General features: G+C 39.1%; 1 protein-coding gene across 4 annotated transcripts in view; it reads right to left on the reverse strand.

Moving 5' to 3' along the window:
* Nucleotides 1-15,434, reverse strand: part of AP2B1 (adaptor related protein complex 2 subunit beta 1) — a 127,091-nt gene that overhangs the window by 48,005 nt on the left and 63,652 nt on the right. For all 4 annotated transcript variants that reach the window (XM_019423967.2, XM_019423965.2, XM_019423968.2 and 1 more), the window contains one exon: nucleotides 8,690-8,882. In XM_019423967.2, coding sequence (XP_019279512.1) covers nucleotides 8,690-8,882 — 193 coding nt within the window. The remainder of the gene's footprint in view (nucleotides 1-8,689; nucleotides 8,883-15,434) is intronic.

The raw sequence follows: 15,434 nt of genomic DNA on the forward strand, positions 1-15,434 counted from the left end.
TAGCACAGTCATGGGCAGGAGTGACTAATAAAGAGATGTCAGCAAGGATGGGACCAATTACCCAGTGAGTGGCCTCTCTTGTCTACAGTGACAAGCAGGATGATTGCAAATATTAAGAAAAAGCAGCTGGAAAACTGAAAAAAACTCAGAAAAGTTCTCATGTTGGCCTCAACTAGCCATCAACCATTTCAGTTCAGTTGTTGGTATTATCTGGAGTCAGACTAGATTCATCTTAGTCCGGCTATACTTATCAGGTAGGGTACAAAATCAGCCAAACTAGGACTTGTAAAAATTTAGTAATATCTGTTATCCAATGAGCTGGTGGGAGCCGAGTGAAAAGGGTTAGGTGTGCAGGGCATGGCTTTAATCCCCATCTCAGGTGTCTAGATACTGTGTTTTAAGTGTCTCTTGGAGCTAACCACTTCCCACAGTTCCCAGAATCTCCATGAAGGAAATAATGCCAGCTAAACCAGGATAGATGAAGGTGAAGAAAGAAGTGTCAATTTTGGCAAAACAATATTTCAAATGTTGAAAAGTGAGAATTTTCTGAAAGGTCTGAAGCTGATACCCAAGTCCAAATGGTGGTATGGTTAGTGAACCAAGCCATAGTGGTTTGGTTCCCCCCGTCCCCCATCTAAATCATAGTGGCGATAGTCATTAAATGGCACTGAAAATAATATTAACATTTGGCCACTGCTAATACTGGCCACTTTACCATCCCTGAAGTAGTGCTGAACTGGGCTCAGTTCATGCTGAACTATATAATAATGTATCCTTGCAATGTTAACTGGATGGAAAGCAATGAGTTCATGGTGATTTACTGTAACTTATGGGCTAAAGGGATTTCAGCATTGTTACACGATCTCTGCAACAGAACCAGGTTGAGCCAAAAGTTTTAGCTGAGTCTGCCCACAACTCTAGTTCAGCTAGATACCAAAAGAAAACACCCTCATCCAATGGCAAAATGCTAAATAGCAGAAATACAGAGGGAGAACTCAGGACTAAGGTTCTAAAGGCAACAAGTCTACCCGACTCCAAGAAAAGAAAAGAAGTCTTTTTATAAAAGGGTTATCAGGGGCCCCTGGGTGACTTGAGTGTCTGACTTTGGCTCAGGTCATGATCTCATGGTTCATGGGTTCGAGCCCCGCATCGGGCTCTGTGCTAACAACTAGGAGCCTGGAGCCTGCTTCCGATTCTGTCTCCCTCTCTCTCTGCCCCTTCCCTGCTCACACTCTGTCTCTGTCTCTCTCTGTCAAAAATAAATAAATATTAAAAAAAAAAAAAGGGTTATCAGCTGAGATGGCCACCAAGTAGATGAAAGAAAGAAAGAAAGAAAGAAAGAAAGAAAGAAAGAAAGAAAGAAAGAAAGAAGAGAAAGAGAAAGAAAGAAAGAAAGAAAGAAAGGAGAAAAAGTTCCACAAATAATGATCACAATGGCCAATCTTGGTTAGCTCCTTCTCCTTTCAGGTACGTGTATCTGGCCAGTCCAAAATATACTGACCTCTTCTAAACCTGTGGTGCTGAGTGTCTCAAGACATTCTCTTAATTAGAAGTGCAGATCTTAAGCTCACAAATTTCTTTGCTTCTGTCTAGAGTTCTTACCTTTTTCATTTAATGCTTTTCAGAACTGATTTAATTAAAGGGAGTCTAAAGGAATGCTTACTGATAGCTCTGTTACTATTAAGGAGTCAAAATAGAATGATGTAAAAATAGCATACAGTGATTTCCATCACAAATAATAAAATTTGTACCAAAATCCTATTGGTGTTAAAAACATTAGTCTATGTTTTTCCTATTAGGGTTTTAGATTTTAGAAGGCACACAACATCTCCTAGGTAAAAGTGTAATTTTCAGCTGTTTGGCTGCAAATATTAATTTGATCTTCAAAAAGCTATTCAGAAAAGTATCATAAAATACAACTAAAACTGGTGAAAAGGATCTGTAACCATGCAAAAGCTATGAAACAAACTGACAGCTAAGAATGGACCAAATGTGAAATAGTGAAAATTAGTTGAGATCCCACAAAATCATCAGATGACTCTTTAGCTTGACAGAAAAAAAGGGCTTTGATTATCAACAGCAAAGTAGGGGGATGTAACAGAACACTTCCTGAGGTGGGACAAGGAACAGAATGTGTCACTAGCAGTCTCTTAGCTCCAACAGAACCCAATGAGGAGTATAGTAAAACTCCACAGGAGAAGCTCTTCCTCCTGTCTCATTTTCCTTTGCCGTCCTCACTACCTACCTATAGAGTTGTTTGTCATCTCTCTTCCCCACACCGGAACGTATGCTTGCAAGGGCTAGACACAACTATGTTCCCAGTACATAGAAAGAAGTCTGATATAGAATCAGCACTCAAATATTTATTCAGGGAATGAATGTTCTACTAACCATATAAACAGGAATACTAGCAAGATTACTTCTTGGGAGGACAATTTTGAAATGAATCATTTTATTGGAGAAAATTATCACAAAATGGACAGAAGCCTGACAAAACTGTTTCATCAACTGGCCTAGAGCATCCTATCGGCATCGACATTTCTGACACACAGGAACAGAACCAATTAGGGAAAAAAAGGACCCAGTCCCCATCCTAAGGCCAAAGTCCTTTCTAGAGAGGAAGTGTATTATTGTCGGAGCAGTTCTGACAGCAAGTTTTCAGCAGAATGCCCTGTGCATCATTTATTTGCTTTGATAGCACTAGTGGTTTATATCACAGTTCACTGGCAAAGAGATGAGAAGACAGCATTTTGTGGCTCTGCTTACAAAGAGGGTAAGATGAACAATCTTGTTCCTTTTGCTGCAAAACAGATGTATGAACTTATTTGGTCCCTGTTTTCACAAATGAATACACTTCTACAGTCTTTCTCAAGCTTTCATGTGCCTCCTAGTGGCACGCTAGCCCAAACTCAACACCTGGGATGTACAGCGAGAAGAAGCATAGGGCAAACAAGCCTTGTGTTTTATCTTAAACATTCATGCAATTTTACAGTCTAAGTCTTTACACAGCGGTGTTTAGTCTGTGTTTATATTCCTTACCATCAAATAAGAATGACACTGCAAGACAATGAGCCAAGTTTATTCTGCAGCTATAAATGCATCTGCACTCTGCTGAGTACTCCATAGACCGTGTGTACTCCAGTTTGACAAGTACCAAAGTTAGGTGAGACCACACTCTATTTCAGAAGATGACAACAAACTAGAAGAATCACAGGATAGTCTTGGGTTCAAATCTTGACTCTGAGACTTACTTGCTATGACACCTTCAGTTTTCTATAAAATGGGGTTCAATACCAATTTCCTTGCAGAGTTATTCTGAGGTTTAGAAATTATAAGAGTTGCAGCACAGGAAACCAGAACAGAAATAGGAACTCAGTATTGAGTAATTATTCCCCCAAATTGCCTGAGGCCAGCCTTGGTCAAATCTACACATTGATAAAAAGACAGTGGGGTTGGGGCACCTGGGTGGCTCAGTTGGTTAGGTGTCCGACTTCAGCCCAGGGCATGATCCCGTACTTCGTGGGTTCAAGCCCCGTATCGGGCTCTGTGCTGACAGCTCCGAGCCTGGAGCCTGTTTCAGATTCTGTGTCGACCTCTCTCTCTGACCCTCCCCTGCTTGCACTCTCTCTGTCTCCCAAAAATAAATAAATATTAAAAAAAAAAAAAAAAAAAGACAATGGGGTTACAAAGGCCACACTGAAGATTTACCAGGCAAACTGGGCTAAAATTCAAAAACCTCTCTCCACAACAGCACCAACTCTAAAACTTAAGCTCTTTAATCACTGCAAATATTTTCCAGAGGAAGAAATAGGAAGATGCAAAGCTAGTATGTAGTGGTTTAGTCCTGTGGGCTAAAAAAACCTAAAATTATCACTAAAATAGTTCCCGACTTAAAATTTCTGAAAGGTAAAAATAAAAGAAAGGGTGGGAGGGCACACTTATCATGGTGAGCACCGAGGAATGTAGAGAATTGCTGAGTCACTCTATTGTACACCTGACACTGATATAACGCTGCATGTTAATTATACTGGAAAAAAACAACAACATAGAGTGGGAGGATTTGAAAAACATACACTGGAGTTAGGAAAAGGCCATTTCTCCTCTATCCCACAATACTCCAGCTGGGCACACTGAAAGGACATTTCTCTGGCAGGAAAACCTTTGTCAGCAAAGAGAAAGGGCACTCTGGATAATGCTTCCTTTCCGTTCTTCATGTACAATAGCGCTATTTATCTAAATAGAATAGTGCACGGCACCTTGGATGAATAAAAGGCTATAATTTAGCCAAGGTCTATGCTGACAGCCTGAAAGTAAAGGCAACAACAACAATAATCAAGATTCAATTATTATTACTTTAGTGATCTCACAGATGTCAGACCTATCAGCGAATGCTGTACGTTTATAACACGTATGCAGGAGTTATGAGCATGGGCGTCAGGTCACCTCCCACACTACACCAAACCAGGATTTGGACTGTCAGAAAAATCACGCTACCCAGAATGAGCACTTTCTTAGGTTTCGTATTAGAGGCACCAAAAGACCCATACATGATTTCTGAAACTAAGAAACAAAGACTCAAGTACTACGTTTGTAAGCCTACATTTAGATAGTATACTATCCTGCTTTATATCAACTATGGAAGTTTCAATACAATTCATCCAACATCAAGGTGACAGTTAAGTTTATATTAACGGAAGGAGGAAACTATCTGCAGAGTTCAAGCAAAAGAGAATATGCTAAGGCAGGCAGAAACTAAAAATGGGGTTATTTCAGTAAGGAGACCGAAAAGAGTATGGAGGAAATCCATTTTGATTCGAGTCCGATGATGAAAAAGCATTCCATTTTTTAAATCTGCAGCTCTGCCTAAATCAATGATTTTCAAAGATGCCTGCCTCCTAAATATATATATATCTCAACTAGGAGACATGGGGTGTGTGTGTGTTTTGAATGTTTCTTTTTGAAAGAGAGAGTGAGGGCAAGCTGGGGAAGGGTGGGGGTGGCTGGGGGGGGGGGGGAGACAAAGGATCCAAAGTGATCTCTGCGCTGACAGCAGCGAGCCCAACATGGGGCTTGAACTCATGAATTGCAAGATCATGACCTAAGCTGAAGTTGGATGCTCAACCGACACCCTGGCACCCCTGTGTATTTTCTCTACATCAGAACAATATCCCCACTCACTCTTTTTTCACTTTAAAAATCACAGCTGTTAGGAGTCACTGTTATTGATGGAAGAAGGCTGAAGTCTTCAGGTGTTATGGCAAATAAGAATAATAACAATGATAAACAGATAAATATTTCCTTAACAACAATTCTAGAAAAAGCCTCTATTCCCTAAATCTCAAAATTTTATAAATGCGATAATGAAAGAAGATAAAACAAGATCTAATGGGAGGATCACAAGAATATGAAAAGAGAAGAACATTCTCTAGTGAATATCAAGTTATAAGACAGAAGGACAGAAAAATGGGAGACAATCCAAAATACAAAAACAATTTCCAGTCTCCAATTATGCAAAGTGAGTAAAAGTAAAAAGAATGCTGGGACTGAATAACTAAATCTAAATTGATCAAATTCAACTCCTGGCCAATTTCTGGTAGGCTTGACCACCTAATTGCAAATCACAACAGAAAAATGTCATGGGGGGAAGGAACAGAGGTAAAGTCAGAGAGGTCTGTTTTTGTAGGAGGTACTGAAGAGGCCCACCAGAATATAAATCTTCTATCAAAACCAATGTCTTGGCTTAGAGATCAATTTTAACATCTCTACCTAACTCCATTTGCAACTTCCTTTGGTTCAATGTTCTGAACCTTGGATACAAAATTAAAATAACTTGGGCATCTTTCCAAAATTACCAATGTCTAGGTCCTATCTCCCAGAAATTCTCCTTAATTACTCTAGCATTGAGCCCAAAGACTGATAGTATTTTTTTAATATGGTACTAATGTGGGACTAATGCAGGTGGAGTTGAGAACCCCAAGGCTAAATGAAAGGTTAGTAACTGTCATGCTTCATAAGCAGCACAGCACTGACCCCTACGGGTAGGGTTCTATTAGCAATGATAAAAGCGGCAGAAACACTGTAGAGGCCTTGCTGACTAAGGTAACAAGAGCTGCTTGCCAGGTGAACACATAACTCTAACCTAGGCCTAATTTTACACTGGGTCAAATTCTACCGCTCCTAGCAACATTATTCGTCTGAGACAGTAAAAGAAGGTCCTTTAAGAAGTTAATTTCAAGAGTTTCTCTCCCTCAATTTGGGGCAGAGTTCTCGAGAAGCCCTCTTTCCAGGAGTGTGTTTACTACTAAGGTCAAGAGCAAAAGGCATCTGGGTTTACCAACAGCTGTGGTTCAAGCACCAAACTGAAGTGGTTCAAAGTGGTTACAGAAATTCTATGGCTTCACTATTCAAAATCTGACTCATGGACCAGGGAGCGTGTTACAAATGCAGACTTCTAGGTCTTAACCCAGACCAACTAAATCGGAATCTACCTTATACAAGATGTCTAGGAGATTTATAAGATTTATACAGATTTACATTATAGTTTGAGAAGCATTACCATAAGGAAAAGATTCATTCAAGAAACAGCACTATCTATACAGATTAAGTAAAAACTCTGAGGACTATTTTCCCTTTAAATTAGATAATTTACACAAGAACAATAAAGCATTTAAAAAATATCATGGCATAGGCTGTCTTGGAAATTCATCTTCCACACAGCTGGGTTTAGGCCTTCTTTGTGATAGTCTCTTAAAAGGATATTAATTCTCTAAGTGAATACATATTTAACCCCATACAGACAAAGCAAAACTTTTACCCCTTAATTTCTGAGATAAATTTATATTACAGAATAAGTTGAAAACCACATGACTTTCTAGGGCTATAACACCAAGTATATACCATTTTGAATACTGAAGTCAGCAAGAGGTAAAATAATAGAGTTACACAGGAACATGACTGGGCCTACATAGCAAAGGCTATGGATTTACAAATCCAAATGGAGAAACATACTCCCCACCCCCAAAAGAACATCCTTTACCAAGAAAAAAAAAAAAGGCCCATGTGTGACTTCAGCTACTACAACCTAAAAAATGCAACATTTTTTCTATTTGAAGTAACACTTGTGGATAGCTAAGCAAAATATAAAGAGCAAACTCACTGGCATTAAGGGCCAGCAACTGCTAATATAAGCCACACCGAAATAACATGTCTGTTTCTTTCTCCACTAAAGTGGGTCAAGAAGCACAGAAAATCCTGAGCCAGAGCCAGACAACATTAAAATATAGGGCCTCTTTCTCCCCTCCATCCTTCAAGCTTAATTTGTCATTCTTAGGTTCAATGAGTCCATTATGTTGTCACCCATCAGGTAAATTAATAAGTAGGGCTGTAAGGCATACACTTAAGAAGGACATAACACATAACCTGCGGGTGATTTGTCAACAGAACAGGAAGAGCTATTTCAATGTTTATGTGGGATTCCTGGAAGTCTCCATTATTATTTCAGTATTCACTGTTCAGTCTCCTGAGACTCCATAGACTCTTCTGAGTCTACACGGAGGCTATACAGCCATGCAGAATGATCACACGAGAAAGCTATTTTTACATAATCAGTCAACTCTACTCATTAAAAATATGAATTATGAAAAGCAAATGCTTACTTTGCCAAGAAAAACAATAAGGAAAAACAATAAATAAACAATAATTTTCTCAGATCCTCTGCCAGCCAAAAATTAAATGCACCTGTACTGGCTGGCATAAATCCCAGACATAATGCATTATGCAATCTCTGAGAACATATATTTTCTTATCTATGGCATGTCTTCCAATTTCTCATGGTGGGAAATAAGTTTGTTTGGGTGTCTTTACATACAAACGTGCAAGTGTCTGGCTAAAAGAGTCCCTCTAATTCCTCAGTTAAAAACCTAGTTTCCAGGGAGCCATGTGATGTGACCTGTTATTTTTCTAGTCTTTGCTACACAGACGGAAGGTTATCCTTAATGTTTCTCATTTATCTTGTACAGCAAGAAAAACTAATTTTAGTTCCCACTAAAACTAGCATTAGCACATAGTCACAGATACTCTGGACGTTGGAGCCTTTTATTATTAGAATCCTGGAAGCTAATTAAATTGGAAGTATGGGTGGGAGGAAGGGCAGGGTGGATAAAAAGAACCAATCAAGCAGTACTTCCCAACTGTAATCAAGGTACGTTTTTTACACAAATGGCTCAAATGGCTGCCTCAAAGCCTTTCAGAATTAGGGCATAAGCCAATAAAATATAAAAAAGCCAAAGGTTTGAAAGACTCAAGATAAGATAATCTCTCTGAGATCATTTATATGCTGTTCAGGGAAAAAGGAATTATAGGGGCTATCCAGAGTTAAGAAGCAGGAACAGTAATAAGCTCTGGAAAGGATACTAAATATTAAGATTGCTGAACAACAGGTTGGCTAAACATCACAAGTTCTATTTAGAGGCAGGGCAACAAAACCATCCTGTGCATTTGTAAATGTGCCCCATACCAATTAATTAGTATCAATTAATTCTCTGAAGACAAATAATTCTGTCCTTTATCAAAGGACGTTGCTCTGCTCATCAAGGAAAGGTCTAGTTCTAAAAAGCTGAATAGTCCTAAAGCTTTTTAGCACATCAAGAATTAAAAATAACCAAAAGAAAGACAGAAGAAAGATACTCACCAGACTATCTAGACCTCCTCCCAAGAGATCCACTGCTCCCATCTGCATGGAGGACACCTGTGGCACATTGACGGGGGGACCAAGGTCAAGGTTTAAAAGGTCTCCTAGAAGGTCACCTTGAGAGGGGATAACCTGAGGCTGTTCCAGGTTGGTGGCAGTGGTGGTGCCAACAGGGCTGTCACCCGCATCAGTGCTGCAGTCACACACACAAAGAGGAGGAAAGAGAAAAGTCAGTTTCACCTGGGACATAATAACAAGGCAACGAATGAACGTCAAATCTATAAAACACAAGAGGGGGGAAAAAACCTCTTACTTTATAATAGTTCGTTAATACACATGAAAAGATGACAGCAATTCTTACTTTTTATCGAAATATAGCTGCTATCAACGTCGCTCTTTATCAGGGAAATACAAATCAAAACCACACTCAGATATCACCTCACGCCAGTCAGAGTGGCCAAAATGAACAAATTAGGAGACTATAGATGCTGGAGAGGATGTGGAGAAGCGGGAACCCTCTTGCACTGTTGGTGGGAATGCAAATTGGTGCAGCTGCTCTGGAAAGCAGTGTGGAGGTTCCTCAGAAAATTAAAAATAGACCTACCCTATGACCCAGCAATAGCACTGCTAGGAATTTATCCAAGGGATACAGGAGTACTGATGCATAGGGGCACTTGTACCCCAATGTTTATAGCAGCACTCTCAACAATAGCCAAATTATGGAAAGAGCCTAAATGTCCATCAACTGATGAATGGATAAAGAAATTGTGGTTTACATACACAATGGAATACTACGTGGCAATGAGAAAAAATGAAATATGGCCTTTTGTAGCAACATGGATGGAACTGGAGAGTGTGATGCTAAGTGAAATAAGCCATACAGAGAAAGACAGATACCATATGGTTTCACTCTTATGTGGATCCTGAGAAACTTAACAGAAACCCATGGGGGAGGGGAAGGAAAAAAAAAAAAAAAAAAGAGGTTAGAGTGGGAGAGAGCCAAAGCATAAGAGACTGTTAAAAACTGAGAACAAACTGAGGGTTGATGGGGGGTGGGAGGGAGGGGAGGGTGGGCGATGGGTATTGAGGAGGGCACCTTTTGGGATGAGCACTGGGTGTTGTATGGAAACGAATTTGACAATAAATTTCATATATTAAAATAAATAAATAAATAAATAAATAAATAAATAAATAAATAAATAAAACATTAAAAAATTGAAAAAGAAACCAAAATATAGCTGCTAAAATGAAACTAAATGTATACTACAGAACCTCATCAGTCAATTTTAATTGAGCACCTACTCTAAGATGTAGCACCGTAATAAGAACACCAGGGTTTTCCCATTTTTTTTTAAGTTTGCTTATTTGAAAGAGAGAGCACGAGCAGGGTAGGGGCAGAGAAAGAGGCAGACTGAGAGTTCCAAGCAGGCTCGGTGCTGCCAGCGCACAGAGCTCAATGTGGGGATTGAACCCATGAACGATACGATTATGATGTGGGCCGAAATCAAGAGTCAGACACTCAACCGACTGAGTCACCCAGGCGCCCTCCAGGGCAGTATGTTTAAAAAAGGAAAATATATTTCCTGCCCACAAATAACTTACACTCAAACAACAACAAAAAGCAGCATTTACAAAATGACTGAAAAGCACACTTACTGTGTAACAGGTAAAACCGAGTACCGTAGGAGTGCCTGCATACTGACAGGATAGAGAGACAAAACCAGGTGCAGCTGATTCTAAAAGCTTCTGAGAATGATGTTATGACTAGCTTTTGAAGAACAGAACAGTTATGGGGAACTACTAGAGAGAGACCTTCCCAAAAGGAAGGAATGGTTAGTGCAAAAGCACAGAAATGAGCAATCTGACAACAGAGGTGGTGAAAAAATTGTACTGGCAGGACAAGAGATTGGGATTAAGATTTTGGGAAAGAGAAAATGAGGGAGATAAAACTTTGGAAACTAGCCTGGGAAGTTAATTTTTTGTGATAGGCAATACAGAATCACTTTGATTTGTTGAACAAAGAACTAAAAATATTATAGAAACACTAACAGCTGTACGGAAAATGGACCGAAGATGGGAGAATGAGCATGGGGATCAGCGAAGAGTAATCTAAACTGCTACAGCCACCATGCACGAAAATAAAAAGTGGCGAGCGCCGAGACTAGGTGATGTTGGGTCAACTGGATAGCTGTGTGAGGAAAAAATGAGCCTTGACTCCTATTATCTCACAAAATAAAAATTAAAGAGACATAGCAAACATAAATGTGAAGCGCAAAACCGAGGAGAGGACCTTGATGGCCTTGAAGTGGACAAATGTTTCTACAGAAAACATTAAGTATAAAAAGGAAAAAAAAAAGTGATGACCTGGACTTCATTAAAATTGAGAGCATCTTTTCTTCAAACAACACCATTTACAAAAAACGAGTCTTTGTCTCACAGACTACACAAAGATGTTTGCAATACATATATCTGACAAAAGACGTGTATTCAAATCACATAAAAGATTCCTACAAGTCATTCAATCATTACATAAAGAATTCCTACAAAGAGAACTCATTAAAAAATAAGAAGATCAGGCATGTCACAAAAGAGGATCTACTACCTAAAGTAGAGGGTCCTCTACCAAAAGCGGATCATGTCTATAAACATGAAGAGGGACTTAAGCCATCTCTACTCAACAGGAAAATGCAAATGAAAACTAAAACAAGGCCTTGCCACACATCTGCCAGAATGGCAAAAATTAAAATAACTGACAATCCCAAGTGCTTCTGAGGATGTGGATCACCCAGAACTCTTATACACTGCTAGAAGGAGTGTATTTCCTGATCACTCAGGAAAACTGGCAGTATCTTGTATAGCCACTGGGTCATCTTCTATGACCCAGCAATTCCATTCCTAGGTGTATATACAGGAGAAGTAAGTACATAAGTCTATCAAGACATACATAAGAATGTTCATAGCAGCGTTATCCATAAGAGCCCCAACATACATACAACTGACTTATATCATGTTCAAGAATGAGCAAGGGCTCCAGGGTGGCTCAGTCAGTTAAGCATCCGACTCTTGATTTCGGCTCATGTCATGATCTCATGGTTCATGAGTTTGAGTCCTGTGTCAGACTCCACGCTGACACCACAGAGGCTGCTTGGGATGCTCTCTCTGCCCTGCTCTGTCTCTCACTCTCAAAGTAAATAAACCTAAAAAAAAAAGAAGCAAAACTGTCGTGATATAAGTTAAAACAATGGTTATCTCTGGAGAGTGGGTATTAATGGCAAAGGGGCATGAGAAATCTTCTAAGATGCTGGAAATATCTGATCAGGGTGGTGGTTATGATTGTATACAAATGTAAAAATGTGTTGAGCTATACACTAAAGGTTAGCACAGCATTAAAATTACTATAAATGAGGGGTGCCCGGGTGGCTCAGTCGGTAAAGTGCCCAACTTCAGCTCAGGTCATGATCTCATGGTTCATGAGTTCGAACCCGCATCAGGCTCTGTGTTGATGGCTCAGAGCCTGGAAACTGTTTTGGATTCTGTGTCTCCCTCTCTCTCTGCCTCTCCCCCAACTGCATGCTCTCTCTCTCAAAATAAACATTAAAAAAAATTTTTTTTAGGATTACTATAAATGATTTATCTATTTAAAAAGTGGGGAAAATCCCAGGAAGAAAATTCTAGGCTGAGATGGTTTCACTGTGAATTCTTCCAAACATTTAAGGGAACAATAAAGTCAATCCTATATAAATTTTAAAAGACAATAGAGAATTACAATTAAGAAAGTCTGAAAGTAGTTCAGACTGCTTATTCAATATTAATTGTACTTTGTGAGGCTTGATAATTTATTGTCATTAAAAAAAAATCCTTATCGGGGCGCCTGGGTGGCGCAGTCGGTTAAGCGTCCGACTTCAGCCAGGTCACGATCTCACGGTCCGTGAGTTCGAGCCCCGCGTCAGGCTCTGGGCTGATGGCTCGGAGCCTGGAGCCTGTTTCCGATTCTGTGTCTCCCTCTCTCTCTGTCCCTCCCCCGTTCATGCTCTGTCTCTCTCTGTCCCCAAAATAAAAATAAACGTTGAAAAAAAATTAAAAAAAAAAAAAAAAATCCTTATCTATTAGAGCTACCAGTAATGTACTTATGGGTGAAATGACAGGAGGTCTGGAATTTGACTTAAAATACTCCGGCTCCCTCAAAAAATAAAAAATTGTGGGGGTAATGCATGAAACAAGATTGGCAATATAGTGGTAACTGTGGAGGCTGAGGGACAAGGAGACATGAGTTTGCTATACCACCCTACCTTGCATGTTTTCTAAGATTTACATAATACGAAGGAAAAAAAAAACACTGTAAAAATTCCTTTAACAATATTTTCTTGAACATACAAGAAAGAAGAATGAATAATCAAATTTGGAGAATAAACAAAAACTAAGAAGCAAAAAACTAGTGATGCTCCTCATAATTACAGAGAAATCTGAAGGGATGATGGGAAATATAAATGTGGTTCCATTGTTAAGTTTCAAGTAAGAAAAATAAGTCAAGAAGTCTAACAGATAGCTTAGGAGACGAGACTGTAAGAGAGTACCACGGGGTGTGGTGTAAAGAGTAGATGGTCTAGATTAAGAAGACGAAGATCAAGTATTGGCTCCAATAATTACCAGCTGTGTGATCTTGGGCAAGTGACAACTTCTCTGAGACAAACTTTCCTCATCAATAAAATGATAACAATGTCATCAAAACACAAGGATCTATTTTAGGGAGGATGAAATGAAAACATGGTGTAAACCGTAAAGCCTTGTAATAGATCAGCGGTACCTATGTTTAGATCAGTTTCCTAAAGGAATAAAGAGAAGCACAAACAGAGAACGTTCAGAATGAGTCTTGCAACACCATCAAGATTAATAATCCGAGAAAAGAATGAACACAGAATGGCAAAGATAAAATACAGAAAACCAATCTAAGAAAGATGACTTAGGAGCAAAAAGTGTCAAGGAAACCAAGATAAAAAGTATCTAGACTGGGGGAAGAGAGGCAAAAATAGCCAAAAATTAATAAGGAAGTCAAAAAGGGAAGCGATTTCATATACACCTGCCAAGAAATATATGAAATCTCTATAAAATATATTTCTGAACATGAAATTCTATCATCTTATGACATGTGCCATTTAAGAAGTGTTCTGTCATATTATCAGTACCTCTAAATAGAAGGCAGAATAGGTAACAACGCACAAAAATTCCTTCCATGAGAAGGTAAAGTGCATTAGATGAAAAGAAGTAAATACTCCTATGGTTTCTACAAGAAAATGGTAAATCATTATGCATTCTAAATGACAAACACAAGAAAATAAACGTGAAAATGTTTCCCATCATGAACTCCTGGGAAATAACTGCTTAACTGTCACCAAAGCAATATTTTTTAAGGTGAGATTTTTCTAAATTAGACTACTATTTACCATCTCACATCTCTCCCACAGCCCTGAGAAGCCAAGTTTAATAAGCAATACCCAACTCAAAAGCACTTTTCCCTTTCCCAAGTGATTTTAAAAGATTTAGTTTAGTAACCATTTTTAGATCTCTAGAAGAGGCAGGATAAGGTTTTACAGTGTAGCTGTATTTCATGTCAGAGGCATATCACTTCTTAACTGCGTGATGCAGAAGAGAGCTAGGTAATGTCAGTACTATTATGGATATGCCATTTGCAGCAATATATCATCCCTATTTAAAAAAATGTTTTTAATGTTTATTTATTTTTGAAAGAGAGAGAGACAGGTGAAGTGTGAGCGAGGGAGGGGCAGAGAGAGGGAGAAATGGGACTTGAAGCAGGCTCCAGGCCCTGAGCTGTCAGCACAGAGCCCAATGCAGGGCTCAAACTCAAGAACTGTGAGATCATGACCTGAGCCAAAGTCAGACGCTCAACCAACTAAGCCACCCAGGCGCCCTATATCATCCTTATTTATTTCAAAAGGGATTTTTATGCATTTGTGTTTCCTTTAAAAAAAACAATACAAGCACAAATGGACAAAAAAAATTACCTAAAAAGCAACCACATAAGGAATTGTGAAGGGAACAAATTAAAGACTATCAATCAGATAAAGACCTTATGTAAGAGATTGTGTTCCTTTTTATGGTTTAAATATTGGTTCTTGTGTTCTAGAAAGGGTTGTTTTTATTTCTTGATTTGTTTCACTTTCCCCATCCAAGGGTCAAAAGTTATCAGGAGAGGGGCCCCTGGGTGGCTCAGTCGGTTAAGTGTCCGACTTTGGCTCAGGTCATGATCTCACAGTTCATGAGTTCATGAGTTAGAGCCCTGCATCAGGTTCTGTGCTGACAGCTCAGAGCTGGAGACTGCTTCAGATTCTGTCTCCTTCTCTCTCTGCTCCTCCCCTGGTCATGCGGTCTCTCTCCTTCAAAAATAAATAAAAACATTAAAAAAAATTTTTTTTTAAGTTATCAGGAGACAGGTAATTTAAATGGCATATAAATATGGTTACAGAGGCAAGTTAAAAACAAAATCCCTATTTATTACCCAAACTTAAAGAACAGACTAGGAGACGGATGAGATGGATGAACTTAAAAGTCAAATGATCACATCTAGAGAAGGTTAAATATATTTGCCTACAGGCAAAACACCCTACTGTTACAAGGCCTAATCCTTAGGAAGCTACAGCTCCTCTGGGTGAAAATCATAGCACCTGCCCTAAAACCAAAGAGTCAGACTAATGAATATTAATTAAAGATTTGCTTGGATGTTGACCTT

Source organism: Panthera pardus, unplaced genomic scaffold (assembly GCF_024362965.1).
Source record: "Panthera pardus isolate Hobbes unplaced genomic scaffold, ASM2436296v1 HiC_scaffold_3, whole genome shotgun sequence".
Classification (NCBI taxonomy): domain Eukaryota; kingdom Metazoa; phylum Chordata; class Mammalia; order Carnivora; family Felidae; genus Panthera; species Panthera pardus.